The sequence below is a fragment of the Antennarius striatus genome, chromosome 6 (assembly GCF_040054535.1).
Source record: "Antennarius striatus isolate MH-2024 chromosome 6, ASM4005453v1, whole genome shotgun sequence".
NCBI classification, from domain to species: domain Eukaryota; kingdom Metazoa; phylum Chordata; class Actinopteri; order Lophiiformes; family Antennariidae; genus Antennarius; species Antennarius striatus.
The window spans coordinates 10,618,147-10,638,560 of NC_090781.1; the positions used below are offsets into that span (position 1 = coordinate 10,618,147).

The 20,414-nt window shown below is 39.2% G+C and overlaps 1 protein-coding gene across 10 annotated transcripts in view; it reads left to right on the forward strand.

The window, feature by feature from the left end:
* Window positions 1-20,414, forward strand: part of ncam1b (neural cell adhesion molecule 1b) — an 85,861-nt gene that overhangs the window by 24,647 nt on the left and 40,800 nt on the right. For all 10 annotated transcript variants that reach the window (XM_068316766.1, XM_068316775.1, XM_068316769.1 and 7 more), the window contains exons 2-6: window positions 15,843-15,917; window positions 16,525-16,734; window positions 18,428-18,571; window positions 19,772-19,909; window positions 20,257-20,374. In XM_068316766.1, coding sequence (XP_068172867.1) covers window positions 15,843-15,917; window positions 16,525-16,734; window positions 18,428-18,571; window positions 19,772-19,909; window positions 20,257-20,374 — 685 coding nt within the window. The remainder of the gene's footprint in view (window positions 1-15,842; window positions 15,918-16,524; window positions 16,735-18,427; window positions 18,572-19,771; window positions 19,910-20,256; window positions 20,375-20,414) is intronic.

Sequence of the window (20,414 nt, forward strand, 5' to 3'; positions counted from 1 at the left end):
CGGTGACGACCATACTTGTTATCCATTAATGTAATAAAATGGCGACTGCATGATTGAAGCGCCTTTGAACAAGCCAGAATCACAACTGCAAAGATGCAATCCTTGAGCTGCTCATCCTGCAGTAACTTGCTGCCTGTCTTAATCTAGATCTGGACCAAAATGTTCAAAGTAAACTGGTGTTGTCGTCCAACACTGAGAATACTGTTGACAAAAAGCACGACACAACTTTCGAAGGTAATGAACAAATGTTACCATATGTCTTCTTTTTGCCTTATTTTATCCAAAAGCTGTCGATCCACTGGACGTTAAGAAAGTTTTTGAAAACGTTTCATCTCTCATCCAAGAGACTTCTTCATTTCAGAGAGTGGCTGATAATGTCCCAGTTTATAAACCCTGTGGGGTGTGGTCAGTGCTTTTCACTGACCACACTATCGTTAAACCCGTCTGGCTCCTCAACGATTGTTGGTGGGGGTGTCAAAGGGGGTCGTTGAGATGTGAGTTACACCTTTGTATGCTAATGAGGGTCATTAGCATGAGACACATCACCTGGGTCAATCCGCTGCGACAATCTTTTTGAGAGTTTCGAAAGGACATGATTATAGATGGGAGAAAGGTGTCGCAGACCACCCCCTCTATTCAGAGATGGCTTCTCCACTTTGACATGGATGGCCTCTTTCACTCCTCTCTCAAACCATTTATCTTCCCTGTCCAAGATCTGAACATCTGTGTCCTGAAATGAGTGTCCCTCTTCCTTGAGGAGAAGGAAGACAGCTGAGTCCTGTCCTGATGTTTTGGCTCTTCTGTGTTGAGCCATGCGCCTGTGTAGTGGTTGTTTGGTTTCCCCTATGTAGACATCTGAGCATTCCTCGCTGCATTTAACTGCATACACCAGATTGCTCTTATGACTGTGTGGTGTGGGGTCTTTTGGGTGGACCAGTCTTTGTCGGAGAGTGTTGCCCGGCTTAAAATACACAGGGACCTTGTGTTTGTTAAAGATCCTCCTCAGGTTTTCAGACACTCCAGACACATACGGGATCACTATACCATTGTGCTTGTTCCCTTCCGTCCTCACTGGGTTGTTCTCCTTTCTGGATCTTGTGTGGGCTTTCACGAAGGTCCAGTCAGGATATCCACACATTTTCAGTGCCCCTTTCAGGTGTTGGCGTTCTTTCACCTGGTCTTGGGCATTGGTTGGTAGCTTATCTGCCCTGTCTTGCAGGGTCCTGATGATGCCCAGCTTGTGCTCCAGTGGGTGGTGAGATACGTGCTTTTTGACTCTTGGATAACCATGACCTGGATGACTGAGAACCTACACAGACATCTTGCCTTATTTTAGTAAATATGTGCTGAATTGCACTTAAGAACCTCCATCCGTCCATCCAATTTCTTTTATATGAGACAATTACGATCATCTTGACTTCAGCTGCATGTCCACCTTGCTGGACATGGGTCTGCTGGGTCCTATCCCAGCTGACTAGGGACAAAAGGCAGGGTACACCCTAGATGAAATGCCAGCTCATTGTGTGGTGCTGCTTAAAGACTTGATGAGGTTATTTCTCAAATAGACATAATTATCAAGTTATTTATCATTGCAAACATCACAATTGATCAATTTGGTTATGCAACAATTAAGTACTTGTAAAAACCTTATGTTTGGTGCATTTCCTTGATCAAAAAAGTGTGCGCTCACCTTTACTGCGCTTTAATCATTCAGCAGGTTTTCAAATGTCATTCAAGTTTCATGTTGTATGTCACTGTTGCACTCACTGTTATGGAGAAAAAGACTGAACATGCTGCTTTTATATCTATAATTTCAATCAATAATTGAGTGGATAAGGGTATTGTCCAAGGCCAGAGTTTTCAGCTGTTTTTCATGGTCTGGGCTTGCACTAGGAGCTACTATGACTAAGCCACTGTGGCTCAGTGTAAAAGAATTGAGTAAGCCACAAAAAGTCACACTCTGTGTCCAAGACAGTGGTGCACGCACACAACCTACACTCGTCACGCGCGTGGGGGGGGGGGTCCGGGGGGCCTCCCCCAGGAAATTTTTTAGAAAATGGGGTTGTTTTCCTGCCTTCTGAGGGCAAAATCTTCTGTTCAGTTTACCTACAAAAATACACTAAAGTCAACAGTTCAAGCTGAACTATATTTCTGTCCTACTTTATGCAGGTATAAATATGAGATTCAACAATTGAAAACCATTCACTATGTGAAGATACAGTCATACAAGATATTACTCAATGTTTACGTGTAAGTTTTACTTAGACTAGAAGACATTTTAACTTTGACCACCATCAACACCATTGGTATACTATAGTTTATTTTATTTTATTTTTTTAAATTCAATAACAGGATTTTTCATTTCAATTTAAGATGGCATGAAAAATAGCAAGCGAGGTGAATACACATTTACATGCATCGCTGGTTATTGCTGCTGGTCATAGGGAACAAAAGTCTAAGACTACAAACAAGTATTGATAATGTCTTTCATTTACCTTCTGATCGGTCTGTCACCATTCCTCCCCCCTCTCAGCATTCACCATTTGTTCATTAATGAGGACTTTAACACAAACTCTACTATAAAACACTGGATTCTTTTGATCGATCGTCCTCGCCTTGTCACCAATTTGCGGGTTCAGCTTGTAAAAAAACAATATTTTTGTTTTTCATTGGACGAGATGGGGTCATGACCTGAGTACAAATTTAATGACTGGGAGCGTTCTGGTCACTTCGGCTATTTCCGTCCGCATGCTTCTGCTAAATTCCGTCGGCATGCGGAAATAGTGACGCTATTTTTGCTAGCGCCGTTCGCTAGCAGAAGTAGCGGAGCTAGCGCAGCTCGCTAGCGGAAATAGCCTAGCAGAAATAGCGAGCGCCACTAGCGAGCGAAAAGTTATAAGTTTTAGCCTTTTTTCCATAAAAATAAGAACGCCACTGTGGCTACACAGTCTAAAGACCTTGTAGCCAATCTGGAATTTACTTCGCCTATGTCGAAGTGGCGAATGGTTAGCGCAAGCCCAGATGGTATGCTGTGAGGTTGATATCTTTTGTTTCCATTTCCCATCCAGTCAACAATGAACATGAATTATGATGGACTAATTTATGGGATCATTTATGAGGAAATTATAGAACTTTACGATTATATCACAATAGCATGACATTGCTTGTAATAGCTCTAAACTTGTGCTAATTGAAGGACTGATTGAAGTGATGAGCAGTAGTTGGTTTTGCATACATCAATTTTCACTAACCCAACTAACGTGTTGTCCATACATTCAGCACGCACACACACACACACTAAAACAAATATACACAAACACACACACATCTCTTTTTGTAGAAAGTTTGATGAAAGCTGAAATTGTGACTGCCTACATTTCCCAAGAGGCCATGCTGGATTGAGAATTTTAAATAAGAAAAACAAAACAAAAGCAATACAGTAAGTTTTGCTTTGGTTTGATCGACTTGTGTGTTGTGTGTCTACTCGTCAGCAGGGACATTATCTGTGGGCAGGAAAAGACCAGCTGAGGCATCATCATCATCTCTGCCACTGCGGGCAACCCTCATTTATCTGCTGGCAAAATTTCCCGGTATTTGTTGCTTGACAGTTGGTCATTTCAGACTCTGTCAGCATGGCAGTTTGGGGCATCGGTATGTGATTGACTGCTTGTGGATGATTTCCAAATGCTTTTCTGCACCCAACTGCCTCCGTACCAGTGAGCAAAAGGAAAAGGGATAGCTATGGTGAACACAGTTGAACTTTTTTTCCATGAGATTTTGTTTGTTCACCTGGCGGCCAATTTCCTTACCCGCTATCAGCCTTCGTGCAATTATCCATCAGCTCTCTAGCCCTGAATTAGCGAGGCTCATTTTCCCGTCTTTATTTTCATTAGTACTTCAATCCAATTACTGTGTGGTCTGCAGTAATCTCTAATGGGTCTGTCATCTTCCTCCATTCATAGATGGCTCCAGAAGTGGTTGTGCACACTGTGACATCCCACACAACGTAATGAATACTCCGGTGCTTCTCTGCCCCCTGGCTCTGTCTGGCTGTACCTGAAATGGTGCATTCCCTCTTATTGATCCTCTTCCTGGTGGAGTCACAGGCTTATCCGGCTCCTCCCATCTTGCATGCTGTCTGAATGGACACACAGAGAGCTGTGGACGTGTGCCAGGCTTTGGGGTTCAGTGTGGTCCAAGGCAGATTGTGGCTGAGTGGTCATTGTGGCTCTTTCCCTTCTGCCCTCCCACCCCACAGGGATGAGCAACCAAGCAAAATATTAATAAAATTATAACCCAAGTGCAATATAAAGAGTTCAGAAGCAAAATGAAGGAGTCTGTTGAGGGAGGACAACAGCTTTCCCCCCTTTGGCTGTCACCTTTCTTTACAACTGCAATACATTTGCTCATCATTCTTACTTTCTGTTCTCCCTGCATCCCCCTTTTTTGCCTCTTGGTCATTACAGTAATAATTAGATGAGCATGAAATTCTACACAGCGGAGTATTATATCCTCCTGAACCTTAATGGCTGTCTCAGCGTTGGCGAGGAGGCAGGTGCTTTGTGGACTTTTTCACGGAGTGTGTCGTGACTAGCACTAACAGGGAAGCCACTTGAGAACCACTGTCAGGATTTAATCTGGAAGAAACAGCGTTATTTTGTGACAGTCTGCGGTGATTCATTGTGGTCTCAGTCATTGTTCATGCCACACAGACTTGTTCTTGTACTTAGTTGCCACACAAGATTCAAATAGAAAATCAAAATTGCTGCTTTCTTTCCAGAATTCAGTCGCAGAGAATCTGTCCGTGCACAGGATGCACAGCTCTATTAGATTTCTGAGCTGGAACAATTCCAAACTGGGATTTTCAACATAATTATTATTATTTCACAGTAACAAATATATGTTTCTTGCCTTTGATGAAACATATTTATCTAGGGCTGTGATCATTTTGGCTTGTGTTCAAATAAATTATCATAATTATTAAAAGGGTAAAAAAATTTTTTTTGTTCTATTCAGAAGCTTTTTTTCCTCCCCTGTTTGGAGACATTGCCAGGATATTGTCTTCATTTTCATCCGTCTAAACACTGACTCATTACAGGAGTGCACAGCGTGGCCTGATAGGCCAACACACCCAGCACCCCGCCTCCGCGCCTCCCCAGGCTTCTGGTGTGTGGTGCACAGCTGAGGCAGACGCTGAAGGGGCACTCACACTAAATAGCATGAATGAGGGTGAATTCTGTTGCCCACTGAAGTGGAGTGCACCGTAACTCATTTAGTTCCAGATGATCATCAGTATGGAGGAGGAATGCAGTTCAGAGAAGCGTATCCATCAGGGAGAGTTCACTCTGACTCCTATTTTAGTTTGAGTCATCATGTTGCCGCAAAGGCGATATGGTACAATGGCAGTGTTTTTCAAAGGAGAGGCTCTACCAGAACACTTAATACAGGGCAAATTTTGATTTATTTATATATATTTCCTCTTCAAATCCTCTCTTGCCCTACTCCGACTTGTTAAAGAAAATACAGAACTGTAGAAGTCTCTTTGATGAGAGATGAAATGTCTTTAACCAACCTTAAGCAAGCCCAGTTGATACTTTATTGCTCGTCTTTATGTATTCTCTTAATGCTGATTCACCTAATTATTTTACTGTTAATCAAGCTGTTCCTTAGTCTGCAGAATGGCAGTGAGCAGTAGGAAAACATTCTCAATGATTTTCCACTGGCAATAATCACCTACTGAAAATTCGGTCTGGTATTCAAAAGATAGACGGGATCTATCCTTGGACTGTTGGTTGGTTGGGTCTTAGAGGAAAAAAAAACTGTGCTAACCTTCTGACCTGCCACCAGATGACTGTATGTTCAAAATTAAATGTGCTGCTATTTTTAGCATTTCAGTACTTAGACAGGATCTATCCTTGCTTGCTTGGTTGCTTTATTTTTGTTTTGTTTTGTTTTTGTAACTAACCCAGCCAACCTTCTAACCCTACCACCGTGGCACGCTTTGAGAAGGCTTTCCTTATACATGGTTAACGTACAGCAGGTTTGATGAACAATTGAAAAAAGCCGATATTTTTACATAACGTGGTTAAGCAGCACTTCAAAATGAGGTTATGATTAAGCCAAATGAACATTTCTTAACATAGTATTTAAATCATTATGTTATAAATAATACAGAAAATTATTACACAGGCTGGAATTTGCAGTTATCATTTGTGATTAATCATTCAATTCATTTGTGTTGCTGTTGTGTTGCTATGGTGACGTTGTGAGGACCACCATGTTGGTTGTAATTCTAGCATTTCGTGTAAGCTACTCCTGCAAGAAGTCGCTTCACAGTATGTTCAAAATTAAATGTGCTGCTATTTTTTCTTTATTAACAAGAAAAGCGTCATATCTGACATATGTTTAATTTTCATTTAACGATTCTGAATGTATACGCAGATAGCACTGTTTATTTAGAGTTCTGACTGGCTTGCAGTCCTGGCATAATCAGTATTTTTTGAAAGTGCAACCTGTTCTGAACGTATAAGTTTGTACTGAACATTACTTTCATGACCTGACCGAAATGACAACTTTTTTAGAAGCACTTGTTTTTCTTCTCTGTCTGACAAGGTATTCAATGCGAAATGTTTTATGAAACTTAATATCCAAGCCTGGCCATTCTTCAAAAGCTGATATATGTGTGACTCATCAGCAGCTCAGCTTGTGCTGCCTCGGCCTCTTTTCCTAATGTGCGCTGCCCTGTTATATAACTGATAAATATGGCCATTACGTCAGTATTTCAAGTGATATTTTAGACTCCTGTCTCCTGGGGTTGGGGGATTGGGCGGGATGTGGGTGTGGCGGATGGGGGTGGGGGGTTGGGGGGCCTCCCTGCCCCATCCGGTGTGCCCTGGCGGTGACGGTCGTTGCCTCCTTTGGGTCCCTGGGTCTACGTGGTTTTCGGTGCCCCCGGTGGCTCTTCGGATGATGACTTCTGGATGCTCCTTGCTGCCGGGGTTGGGAGTGCTCGACTGGCATGGCCCTGTTGAGTTCTGGTAGCCTATCTGGGTGTTGGTTTCATCACACATGCATGTTGGGTCAGGGTTTACCAGCTCCTGTCGAGTCCAATTATTGAGAACCATTGGGTCCCGTCAGAATGTGATGAGTCTCACTTCAGTCATCACAATATTATGCCCTCTATCTTCCTCCTACACTGGTTTCCTCTGGTGGCCTATTCTATATTATCAGGACCTCCACTAATCTGATGTTTTGTAACATTGGTGTTGAAATATCAGTTCTTCATCCATCCATCCATCCATCCATCCATCCATCTTCCACCGCTTATCCGTAGTCGGGTCGCAGGGGCAGTAGCTTCAACAGGGAGCCCCAAACTTCCCTTTCCCCTGCCACATCCACCAGCTCTGACTGGGAGATCCCAAGGCGGTCCCAGGCCAGTGTTGAGATATAATCCCTCCACCTGGTCCTGGGTCTGCCCCGAGGTCTCCTCTCAGCTGGACGTGCCAGAAACACCTCCCTAGGGAGGATAAAATATTAATAAAATAAAAATTAATAAAATGAAATATTTTATTTATATTATATTATTATATTTATATTTACATTTATTTTATTTATTTTATTAATGAAATAAAATATTTTATTCTAAGATAAAATAAAACAGCCTAAAACTTTTTCACTCCAACAGCACTGCCTGTCTATCCACTACCTTGTTTGTGTTTTCTCTCCCTGTCTCCTTTTGCTTTCCCCCTTAACTCACAGGGGTGCAGCACTTCCCTCTCTGGCTCACAATAGGACATTCTAATAAAGACTGACAATTTAGTTCCCAGAGAGGAGTGGTGACTGTCACATGCACGCATTAAAATATATAAAAGATTTTGCTGCAAGACTAAAATAAGCATTGATCTCATAAAAGGTTGACCCCCTTTTATGAGGTTAAAATTATGAGGTCTGCATGTATTCCATGAGAATACATGCAGACAAGGGGAAAAATAATTTAGACCCCTGTCTTTGAAATGTACAATTCTGCCGGCACCGATCCAATTCTGCTATCTGTTGACTGTTAATGAAGACTTAATCATTTATGTTTTATAGTAGGACTTTAATTACAGTTATATCATCCAGCTCCTTGTGTGGTATTGATGTAATGAAAAGATTTAAAAATCAAGATTTCAGTTTTCAAGTTTAGTTTGGACTGAGATGGATAAGAGTTACGCTGCATCTCTGCATTAGTTGTTCCCTCCGGGCTGGAACATCACTGTTTCGTTTCTTTTAAATGTAATGCACCAAGATTTACTGTGAATGCCTGACCATCTGTTGTGCAGGTCTACCATGTTTTAAAGGCAATGCACAAATAAAATACCCCAAGAGTTCAGAGCCTGGCACACAATGATGCCTCAGCTCGGGACTATAATAACGGAAGCCCCAACGGAGCATCAAATGAATTGTTAAAATGCGCTCTTTAAACATAACCGGGGCAGACGATCGGAACGTTATACAACTATTGGCCCAAGGGCTGAAGCCAGTCGTTGTGATCAGGTTAAGTTCTACACTGTTCTGAAAACCTCTTTAATGTAAATAGCCCCTCACCAATCACAAAGGAGAGGAAGAGTCAAAAACAGGGAGAGGGAAGAAATGTTTCCATAGCAACTGGTAAAAAATGAGTATGACTCGTTGAGAGGCATGGAGCGGCAAGTGAACACTCACTTGTTCCTTAAAAGTTATGAGTTACAACTATGACCACCTTGGACATAGTCCAATGCCGAATTTGGTTTAAATTTAACATTGTCTGCATTCTTGTAGTTGAACTGAATTCTATTTTCAGTTCAGGCAGTACAACACAGGCAATACAACACAGGCAGTGCAACACAGGCAGTACAACACAGGCAGTACAACACAGGCAGTACAACAGGCAGCACAACATAGGCAGTACAACACAAAGTATAGGAACAAACAAGAACAGAAGGTAAACATCTATACACTCTCTAATCCTGTAGGAGAAGTGACGTGTGCGCAGTCCCTGACTTGACGGGGGGAGAGGGAGAGAAATAATCAGTAATCAGTAATCAGGTGCTGTGGGGGGGTGCAGGGCAGGGTGAAGGTACAGTTCAAGGCTGTGGCAGGGGACAGAGCAGAGAGGGAGTTGAGCCTCCTGAGTGCCTGGTGAAAGAAACTGTCCTTGAACCTGCTGGTTTTGGCCCGCAGACTCTACAGTCTCCTCCCTGATGGCAGCAGGCTGAAAAGGCAGTGGATCTGGATCTCGTCATAGTATTTCTGTGTAGTCAGATAGTCACTAATAAAATACACCACCATATGCGTCTCATGCCTGCCCCTACCATAAAACCACTGCCTCAGTAAATATATACAATATTATTCAGTGTTGACAATCAGTGGCTTATTCCCAGCTGTAATGTCTAGAATTCCATCCATTTGAAGCCCAATTTCTTCCATTTTTTTCCTTTTACTAGTTAAGCATAGGCTTATAATTGTCACTTTGGACAGCTTAAAGTTTAAGAGTCTGCATTTGTAGGTTTTACACAAGCAGGATAGATAATGAGGATAATCTCAAACGGCAAGTGAAGCAAGTCACGGCTCGGGTCGAGGCTTACTACAACACCTAATAACCCAGGCAGTAACACCAGAGGTGTTGTTTTAAGATAACTCTCAAGCTCTGCATAATTTCCGATTTATGTGGTTTCCTTGCTCCTCATATCTTATCAGTTGCTTGCTACATAGCTGTGAAAAGGTTAGCATATTACTGTAGGGAACTTGAAATTAAGGTACAACCCAAGTTTGAGAGGATGGGCTTCGGCTACTTCAGGCTATTCAGCAATCTCTTACTTCAACTGCTGATTGCTGTTGCTCAAGGACATCAATGTACATCATTTCCATTCAGTAACAAACCCCTTCCACCACCATCACTTCACAGTAAGCCAGAAATAGACCGATATACATGTGAGCACGTGTGTTCACTGGTATTGAAGAGCACAATGCCTCATGTCTTTAGTGAAGAAAAACAGCAGCAGAAATAAACATGACCGTGATAGAGAAATATAGTTTGAATGAATGGATTGTGTTCTGCTAACTACAGTTGCATTCATAGAAATAATCTGCATCATGTTGCATCAAGCTATGACCTGCATTTACAAACAGTACTGACAGTAGCTCTTGACAGATACAATAATGGAGTTTTACTACATGTTGCTATAAATTTAATGTAATCATAAGATTGCAGAAGCATTGTTGATGACCTACATAGATGTGAATTATTCATTGTACAATCTGCATCCCATTCTCATGACCAGCCATGGTAAATTTTACATCACATATTAACCGCTGATGTCAGATGATGATAAATTGGGCTTTTCATACAATTCATACAGCAGTTAGATTTAATGAAGATATTTTGCAATATTTATCTTAGTATTGTGATTGGACTTAGACCATGGCTCTCTGTTCATGTGTCGTTTGTCAGTTTGAACACAAAAATCTGTTTTAAATTAAACTTTGTTGGCTGTTGAGAAATTTGGACAGATCTAAGGTCCACTTGTTTGATCTGGTCTTTGTTTTCCAAACATTCAAAATGTAATACATGTAAGTGTCCTCCATGATTTTTGTACATATTTCATATTATTTCAACCATAAGACTAAACTTACTAAATCCAGTTCACTAAATTTTTGAATCTAATGCTTTTCAGAATTAGATTTGAATCCTGTTATGTTCGTGACGTAATATTATCATGGTAATGGGGTGTTCCAGTTGGTCTTTTGATCATGTCTGTCCTGCAAGAAGCCTTTCCATGAAACTTAGTTCAGTGTATCATTTTAGCCATGTTGTCAAAGGCTGAATATAATGATGATGATGATGTTGGATTGAAGCTTTTCACACTAATTCAGTTTTTGCGTAACCAATTTTTGTAAAGACTCAAGATCTTAAGATACATTTCAGTACAAAATGTCAAGTTTTTCTACGGGGTATTTACCCAGAATGAGGTCTCACTTGTCATTTGAAATTGTACATTTCTCAACTTTTTTTCTTAATATATTGTTGAAGGTATGAACAACTGGGAAACACAGTAATTAAGAAGGGTTGAGGGGAGGTTTACTCGTGTTTCTGTAAGTGTGAGGCTGTGCTTGCTGATATTTACAGATAGCATCGCATTATGATGGAACTTTCTACCTTTCATCTCATCTTTATTTCCTTGTTCAAAGTTTAACAAACAGCATTTGAATATTCTTTCATGAAACACGGCCTCAAACTGCAAGTTAAGTTTGGAGTAGCTTCAAGAGCTTGTGCTATTAAATACCAGTTCATGAAGCACCTGACATTTCAATGTAATGACAATTACCAGAAAATACTTTGCATAGAAGTCCATATACATTTATGTGTCAGTACCTTTTATTTTTGAATTGAAAATAGGCACGTTGTTATGCAAAGACATATTTTTGGCTTTCCAAATGCCACTCTGATTTTTTATTATAAACCATAATATGTGAAATATGTCAATTTTATATTTGCATTATATTTAACAATTTATTTTCTTATTTGAAGAAAAAAGCAGGGAGGCCAGAGGACTTGAGACAAAAAGTAAAAGTCCTTTTTTAGATGCTCAAATCAATGAATTATCCTCTTATCTACAGCCTGTGATCCTTTAACCTCCAACTTCGATCCCCATGCTGTCTCAGCACAACTTGGGTTTAAAATGAATTGGTCACCAGGGACTCAAATACAGATTAAATCTGCTTTTTGTAATTTTGCCATCCTCTCTCTGCCCTCTAATGGGGCTTGAGGTACAGTCCCTTGTAAGCCTCTTAAATAATGTGAAGTCAACTGTTGGTGGTTGGTTGGAGAGCAAAACTGTTCTTGTTTCTTTGAGGAGCCATAACTACCTTCAATCTCAGAGAAACCATCAGTTCTTGAGCTACTGAGAGGTTTATTTTGGAAACCTTCCAAACTGTGCAGTTGTTGGTTTTTTGTTGTTGGTTTTTTTTGCTTTTTTGTGCTTTTTTTCCTGTATTATAACATTCTACATATTACAAGAACAAAATAGCACTTATGGAAAGGCATTTAAGATAATAGGCCCTCATCAATATATGATGAAAATTCCTTGTGTGACCATTACATCCCTGAATGTCTTTCTTGGCAGATATTAGGCTGGTTTTGCATTAGATTTAATATAGGAATGGTGGTTGTGAAGTAAACTGACAGCTTTTACAATCTCTGATTTTGTGAAATGAATTGAAGTCACAAACTGATCCAATCAGTTGACAGATTTTGATCATTCACTCTACACAGTTTTCTCCCATTATTTGTTCAGTATCCTTTGTCACGTTTGAGGTACATCCAGTCCAACCTATTGCGGTCTGATAGGTTTCCTGAAGGTTAATGACCAGTTTTGTTGAAACAAACAGGGAATATTTATTCAGAGCCATGGTCTGAAAAACTATTCTAATCATTATTAATGCCATTAGGCTGCTGGTCTACCGCGTGATAAATAATACCTAACAGGTAGGGGAGGACTAAAATGAAGCATTGGGTAAAGTAATGATTCTTGTTGATATGTGATCATTGCCAAACACTTTTATGGACTTAATGAACTGACAAAGTACATAGAGTTGGACAAAAACAAGGCAGTTACCAAATGTGTTTTTTTTAAAAATAAAAGTATTCCAGTGGCTTATCCAGGCTCTTAGTGTCATGATCTGCTTGATATATTGGTAGGTAGTTAAAGGTCCATTATTATCCTATAGTGAATAATTATATACATGGGCTGGAAATTCCCAAAATACATCAAAGCTTCGGGTTTTGAGGACTCTGGTCATTGATTGTCTGTCTGTGCCTTAAAATGCAGTTGAAGCTGGCCTCACCACTTCACATCGGTGGATGTGGGCTGGTCTTGCCGGTGCTTTGATGTGTGTGTGTGTGTGTGTGTGTGTTTACATCCCTGAGGGGGCTGCAAAGGCTATTGTGACTGTGACATCATCAATTGGAACGGTGCTCGACAGGAACTATTTCGTGGTAGGTGGAGCAAGCAAAAGAAAGAGAGGATGGTTTTATCTTGTATCTGGGGCATCTTGAGAGGCAAGGGACAGATGTTTTTGTTGGGAAACCAAGAAGCATAACATGGGACCTTTAAGTTTTTGTAATTGTGCTAAAATTGCGTATGCTTTGCCAAAAATAACAGTTGGTTGCTTTCACACCAGAAATGAGCCACACTGTCTAATCCATCCAGGAAAAGGAACTAGTTTCCCCCTTAAGTAAATCAAACATGTCAGGTGTGAAAGCGCCATCTGCCAATAAGCTCAGCACTGCAACACCATGACTCATCAACTTTTCATTGGCATCTGGGCTAACCTTAACCTTCTCATTCTGTTGGACACATTGGTCCCAGTAGTGTTGAAACTGTCATATGGAAGCTATGGACTTGTTTCATTTTTGTGTCCTTTTGAATCTCTATGATCACACTCTGTGACGTTTTTAAGTTGCTGGCATGTTGCTCAGAATTCTTTGGGTTTTTTTTCTTTGTGTGCTTGGACAGCTAATTGGGAAAGACTCCACATGAGAAGTGTGTTCAGACCTTAAATGTGATAATGAGCTGGATAAACAAGCTTCACGAGACCTGAGTAATTCTCATCATTTTTCTTTTGCAAATGAATTGCTTGACTAAAGCAATACCAGCCATACTTTTTTCCTCAGTGTAATTTAAACACAAATCCTCATCCATAAAATTGTCACAACTCTGTTTTAGTTAGTAGTTGGGATGAAAATAAAATTGGTTTCAGAGGACTGTTTTTCATGTTCCTTCACTGTGAACATCAATCCTTTTTACAGAATTGACTAAATTGGCTAATTTAAAAAGTAAAACATCACAAAGCAGCTGTCATGTTTGTAATCGATTATAGTTAATTGTGCCTTGCACTGATGTAAGTTGACTTAATGACATTCTAAAATGACAGTCTGATGGCAGAAAAAAGTACGAACTGTACCGAGTTGCATTACCTAATCCTGCTGATTAGTGTTAGTGGTCAAACCTACCCATTTAACATCATTCACCACTAGCTATCAATTTAATTTGACTGGTAACTATCCTTGATCATAATGAAGTTTCTTTCCTCTCTATTAGTAAACAGATCCTCAAAAGAGATCCTCCTCACATAGATTAGGTTTGGGGTTTTTTAAATTTGATTGAATTTTAAAATTTGGTAAAATTTGATAAAACGTTAGGTTGATTATTACTGTATTTACTGTACATGGCAGGTTTCTCATGCATGTATTTTATTAAAAGTAAAAATCCATTCCTTGGTTTGTATTTTTTAATCTAGATCAAAAGGTTTAGTTTTTTCCATGATAGTAAACACAATATTACATTTTGGGATGTTGGCTACAGATGAAGACTCCAGCCACCATAATTTTTTTCTTTTGAAATTTTTATTCATTTTTTAAAGATGATATTATAGGATCTGCCAATGTTTTTTTGACCGTTCTAAGGTTAAATTATCTTCAACTTTTCTTATTTGAGGATTTCATTGAAACAGATGTGACAAAAATTAATCAGTCATTATTTAAAAATTTATTGGTATTACACAAATCAGCCTACACACTCTGCATCCCACTGTCAATAGAAATCTGTCTTGTTTTCTGGATTTTGGGCCTATTTAGTCACACTCCTTAGTCAACCACAGGGGCCCTTGACTTCTCCTTTGGGATATTCTTCAAGAAACTAGTGACGTTTTGCTCTAATTAAGCAGTGACGTGTTTCAGGCCAAACTTCTCTCTATAAATAACAGAAGTCTGTCTTTTTCTGCCAGTGTTAATTTTTGATTGGTTCAGCGCAATTTTCCTACCAGACAAACAATACAATTTTGGAATTATACTAATGGATCTTAAATAGAATACCTCTGTCAGTACATTGATAGCACAGCATTGAATGTTAACTGCATGACATAACTACTGACTGGATACTGTATTTCCTCAAAGAACAGGAAGATTGTATGTAATGAAAAACAAGGAATATTCATGTTATGAGGTTTGCCAGAGGTGAACTGCCAATCATTGTTATAATGTGAATGAAAAAGCAAGCCTGATTTAAAAAAAGAAAGAATTTAAGTTCATTGCAAATGTAGCAGATTTAATGTGTGAATTAAATGTGTCTACATCTAATGGTCTTATGTGTGAGTGTTATAATTGTGGTTGTAGTTTCTGCAGACTGTCTGCATCTACCTGCTGTTTCAGTCAAAGCAAAGATAATGTTATACATGCTGCCATGTGAATGTCACAAGAAAACAGCACCTGCAGTAATTTGGACTGCTTGTTTGAAATAAGATTATTTTTAACTTCTCGCAGTCTTTTCTTTGATTATGTGCTCAAAGGGATACACATTTAGCAACAGATAAAGAAAATATGAACAATCAATAGCTTTTGAAAATAGAAAGGTAATTCTTCGTGTGAAATAAACTGGTTATTGTTATTCCTGACAGCCAAAAATTTAAAATGAAACCTTATCACTTACAGTAATGGAAAATAAAATCTGAAGTCATGAAATATAAAACATGAAAAAACAAAACAGATATAGCAGTTATGTCTGTGTTTGATTGTTAGATGGTACGGATTGATGATAAATAATGCTGTGTTGTGACAATGTAGTATTCCCTGAGTATGTGTAAGTATGACAAATGGCTCCGGAAGAAATATCAACATGCAAAAATAGTGGCACAAAAACAACTGTGACATACTAATGTCACAGTTGTTTTTGTAATGTCACATGTTCGCACAGGCATGAGCTGTTCTGCTTCCTTTGTTATGATACAAAGTTTCTGATTTATATTTTGTCTTTATTCTGTTTCAGTCTCACTTGAAGTGCAGATCACCCCAAGTCAGGGAGAGATTAGCCTTGGAGAGTCCAAATTCTTCATGTGTGAAGGTAAGTCTAGCAAAGTGTCTGTCAAACCAAAGTTTCTGCCTGAGTTGTACATTCCTCTAAAGATAAGACCTGAAGTCAGAGTAAAGTGCGGAATGAGAACAAAAAAATAGCAGAGACAGAGGATTGTGTCCATGGTGTCAAAATATTTTTTTTTAATTTTTGCTGAAAAAATGCATACCTCGGCTCACGCCATTTCACGTTACGTCCTTCTTGATTAAATGTTGGTTTAAAAAAATACACAGAAAAATAATAATAAAGTTTATGTCATTTTACTTGACTTTTCATCTGTCTGCTCGTCACAACCCCAGCTATCCACATTGTGGAAGAAGTGGCTGAAGACGAAACAGTGCTGGGGTTTTTTTGTACTATATTAAAAAATAGAATATATTCGTAAGCTTAAACTAGTTTAGTATTAACCCAGTTTTATTGAAAATTGATTCATAAATAAAGTACAGTACAGAACTGGGAATAGTTATTTTTGATTTAGTCTGGAGTCAAGTTAATTCAACTGATGTCGTTTTTCGACTTACATCGCATCTCTGGGTACTAATTAATAACGTGAACCGAGTTATACCTGCACTTATATTATTTTTTACTGTGTTCATAGTCGATGGCGTCGCCAAGCAGATAGACTGGTATGGACCAGGCGGGGTCAGGATAGAACCCAACAGACAAGACATAACAGTAACCCACAATGATGAGTCATCGTCCATCCTCACGCTGTATAGAGCTGGGAATGAAAATGCCGGGACATACAAGTGTATAGCTACCAACGGAGACCAGCAAGCGGAGTCAACCATCAAAGTAAAAATCTTCCGTAAGTGTTTTCCTCACCCACCAAATTATTGAATGGTACGAGCACAGAAGAAACAAATCCTGTTTATTGAACTCAGTATTTTATTGACTGCTCAAGGGCAACACATTACTCTTTTTTCCTTTCAAGTGAGGATGGATTTTTCATCAGTTCAATAAATGGTCGGAAGACCATTAGAGGGCTGCTTAATGATCCTGTCTGTTGTGCAGTTGTTGTGAGTAATGGCTTTTATTTTCCACGAACACCAAGCATCAGCAAATGTCCAAATACAGGTTTCTGTTTTATTTCAGTTAATATTTTAGGTTATTATTGGAAGTGCTCACCCATGTGTACATGACATATTAAAATCAGCATACAGTGCAAAATGGAACATAATGTTGCTGCCTTTTTTTTGGTCTCCGCTGTTTGTTGAGATGAGCACTCGTCTTGACTCAGTTACTGTTGGGAAAATTAGGAGGTTTTAAGATGGAAAGTTAGTATTGATAAGACATAAGTCATCTCATATATAATACAGATGAAGATATTCTGTACTGTATATACTGCACCATCCTGCTTTTGGCAAAGACAATACTCTCGTATTATGTCTTTGTCAACAGTAGGATGGTATTTCGATACTTTGTCTGGACAAGCCTCCTACAAGGGTCCCAAGTTTCCCGTCCTCAGAACAAGAAAAATAACAAGGACTGGGAAATAGAGCTGATGGAATTCATCTTCAACAAGGAGACTGGCATGCAACAAAAAGAGGGTTAGGAGCCAAGATCAGAAAAGGCTGACAGAAAGGCCAATGATGTCAAGATATGAAGTACGTCAAATATGAAAGCAACAGGTTACAGATGGTGATAAGGCAATGAAGAAGATGACGTACTGTGGGAGGCAAAGGCTTTCCTCATACCAAGGAATCGTACCAGGGACTGGCAAAAGCTGAAGAACAGACCCGAACCAGATGTAAGGGCGGATTTATCATAGCGGTGCAGGCTGCACAAAAAGACCTCTGAGACAGTCCGGCTCACAGTAGCAGGGTCTAAGTTGCAAGCTGGGACAGCGTACACGGAGAGAGAATAATCAAGTACCTTGGGTAATACAGAAACATCTGTGTCTTCAAGTCCCGATGGGATGCATTGAGAAAGAGCCAAGATTCTAACTGTGCAACTGCTGGTTTAACAAGCAGGACAATTCCAACAAATCGGGTTTCAAGTTCCACCTGCTGACTAACCAAGCGGACATAGTGGTGGTTGACAAGGAGGAAAAGAGGGCAATTGTGATAGATGTGGCAATCTCACCTGATATTAACATTTAGAGGGAGCATGAGAAGTTGGGTAAGAGGATGAAACAACAGCTGGATCAAATGTTGGAGATTTAAGCCAAAATTGTCCCAGTGGTGACAGGGTGATCATAAACTTGGGATGACGTACAGCACAGCCTGGCACTGTAAGTTAGATAGAAAGCAGGTCTTTGTCATTATCACTTTTATTAGTCGTGGTATAGAATTGTTTTTAATGCAAGACTGTGTGTTGAATTTACCGACCACTATTTTGGTTTAACCATCTATTTTACAGGAAAATTCCAATATTGAAAAGAAATTGCTGTTGCAATTTAGATGTCAGACTTTGCAACAGACAAAGTATAGGAGAATTTTTTTTAAGGTTCATACTTTTATACAATCAATAAAAAACAGATTTTTCTTGTTCTATTGCAGAAAAAATCACATTCACAAATGCACCTTCACCTCAAGAGTTTACTGAAGGAGACAATGCCGACATTATTTGTGATGTCATCAGTTCGCCTCCACCCACCGTCCTGTGGAAATATAAAGGAGTCAAAATACAGATGGAAAAAGATGGTAAGAACTATCATAACATCCTAGGGGTTTCTTAATATGATTTGGAAACTTCCTCATGTTGTACTTTTATTTATGACACATTATTACAAAGTTGTATTCAAATCATATTCATTACTTTTAAAGTTATTTATACATTCCAAAGTTAATAATATCAAATATCAACCCCTCATTCATATTCTACCCAATTTTAGTTGCAGAGTTGATTAATGATTTCTGGGAATCTCAAAATAAAATCATTGCCTAGGAAGCGATATTTCTTTATTTGTCCAGCTTATTATTTACCTATTACTTTTTCACATTTTCAAGCATATATTTCATTAGTTAATATTGGTGGTCATGGCATTCATAATATCATTAAGTATAATAAAATACACCAAAAATGCATTAAACCTAAACCTGTGACTAGTTCTTGTATGCTGCATAAACATACACAGCTACATGCAACTGTGTTACCAGTGTTATAATAAAAACATGTTGATGCTTTATTTTTGGTTTTCCTGCAGGATTCTTTGAAAGGCAAAATTAATTCGGTGTACAATTTAAAAATACAATTTGTTATTCATTCGTGTTATTCACCCCTGACACTAAACAATATCGCAATATGTATTGTTGCTATTGCTCAATGGCAAAACAATAATATGAAGTCTTCTGTGTTTTATACTATTTTGATGAATATTAATGTTTATTTGTTTATTTCATCTCAAACTGGCTGGGCTCTTGTGGGCTGAAGCCATGTTCCTCATTTTCTGGAGCTGCTGAAAGAAGTGTTGGGCATGCTCACTGATATGAACTTGATAAAAAAGAAAATTACACATAATCTGTTGTATTTTTTCATTTGACAGTGTCTCCCAGACAGACATTTCTTTTCATTTTCCTTGGACTAATGGAGCTTGAAGAAAATTCTGAATTTAACATTATGTTTGTAATAACATTGCAGAAATATTAGAGACTGAATCACACAAGTGTGTTAAAGTTTTGATAAGGTGTCATCCGGATATAATGCAGGGAATATTTGCCATGGTTGGCTAATCCATACAACATTTTTCGAAGTGTATTGTTTTTCCTTTTCACCAATATGTACTCCTAGCATGATATAAATGCAGATTATCATTAAAGACTGAGTGACGTATATACTGTATGATTTAAACTTTTCTCATACATGATGCAACTCCAAATGCTTTATCCTGTGCTTCTTTTCAGTTCGATTTAAGGTATTAGGCAACAATCATCTTCAAATTCGTGGCATAAAGAAGACCGACGAGGGCTCATACACTTGTGAGGGTCGCCTCATGGCTCGCGGCGAGATTGATCTTCGGGTCATCAAAGTCGTTGTAAATGGTAAGCAACCTCTTTGTTCCTGTGTACATTATCCTTTACTGCAGGTGTCCCACCATGTTTGAAGAAGCTGTAGCATCCAAGAGGCAACCGGCTTGAGCATCGATATGGAAATGCTTACCCAGAGCAGCCGTGTATTGAGAATCCTCTATGTTAATGAAGCCTTTTTACTGCAACTTGTCAGCCTAGCAAATGAGCGTTCTTAAAATAAGTGTTCTCAATTTGTCATTGCAGCTGTCTGTTTTCCCTTCTGCTCTCTATGTGACTATCTGGCAGTGCACTAATCTGTCATCTCTTTTATTTTTGTTTCTGTTTATTACATATTTTTAATCTAACTACTTTTGTCTCAGTGCTCCCAACCATCAGGGTTTGGCAGTCAGAGGTCAATGCCACAGCAGATGTTGGGCAGCCTGCCATGTTGACTTGTGCTGTTGATGGCTATCCTGAGCCCATGGTGACCTGGACAAGGTAAACCTCTGCTAGAGACTACGGAAAGAAATGCTTTCAA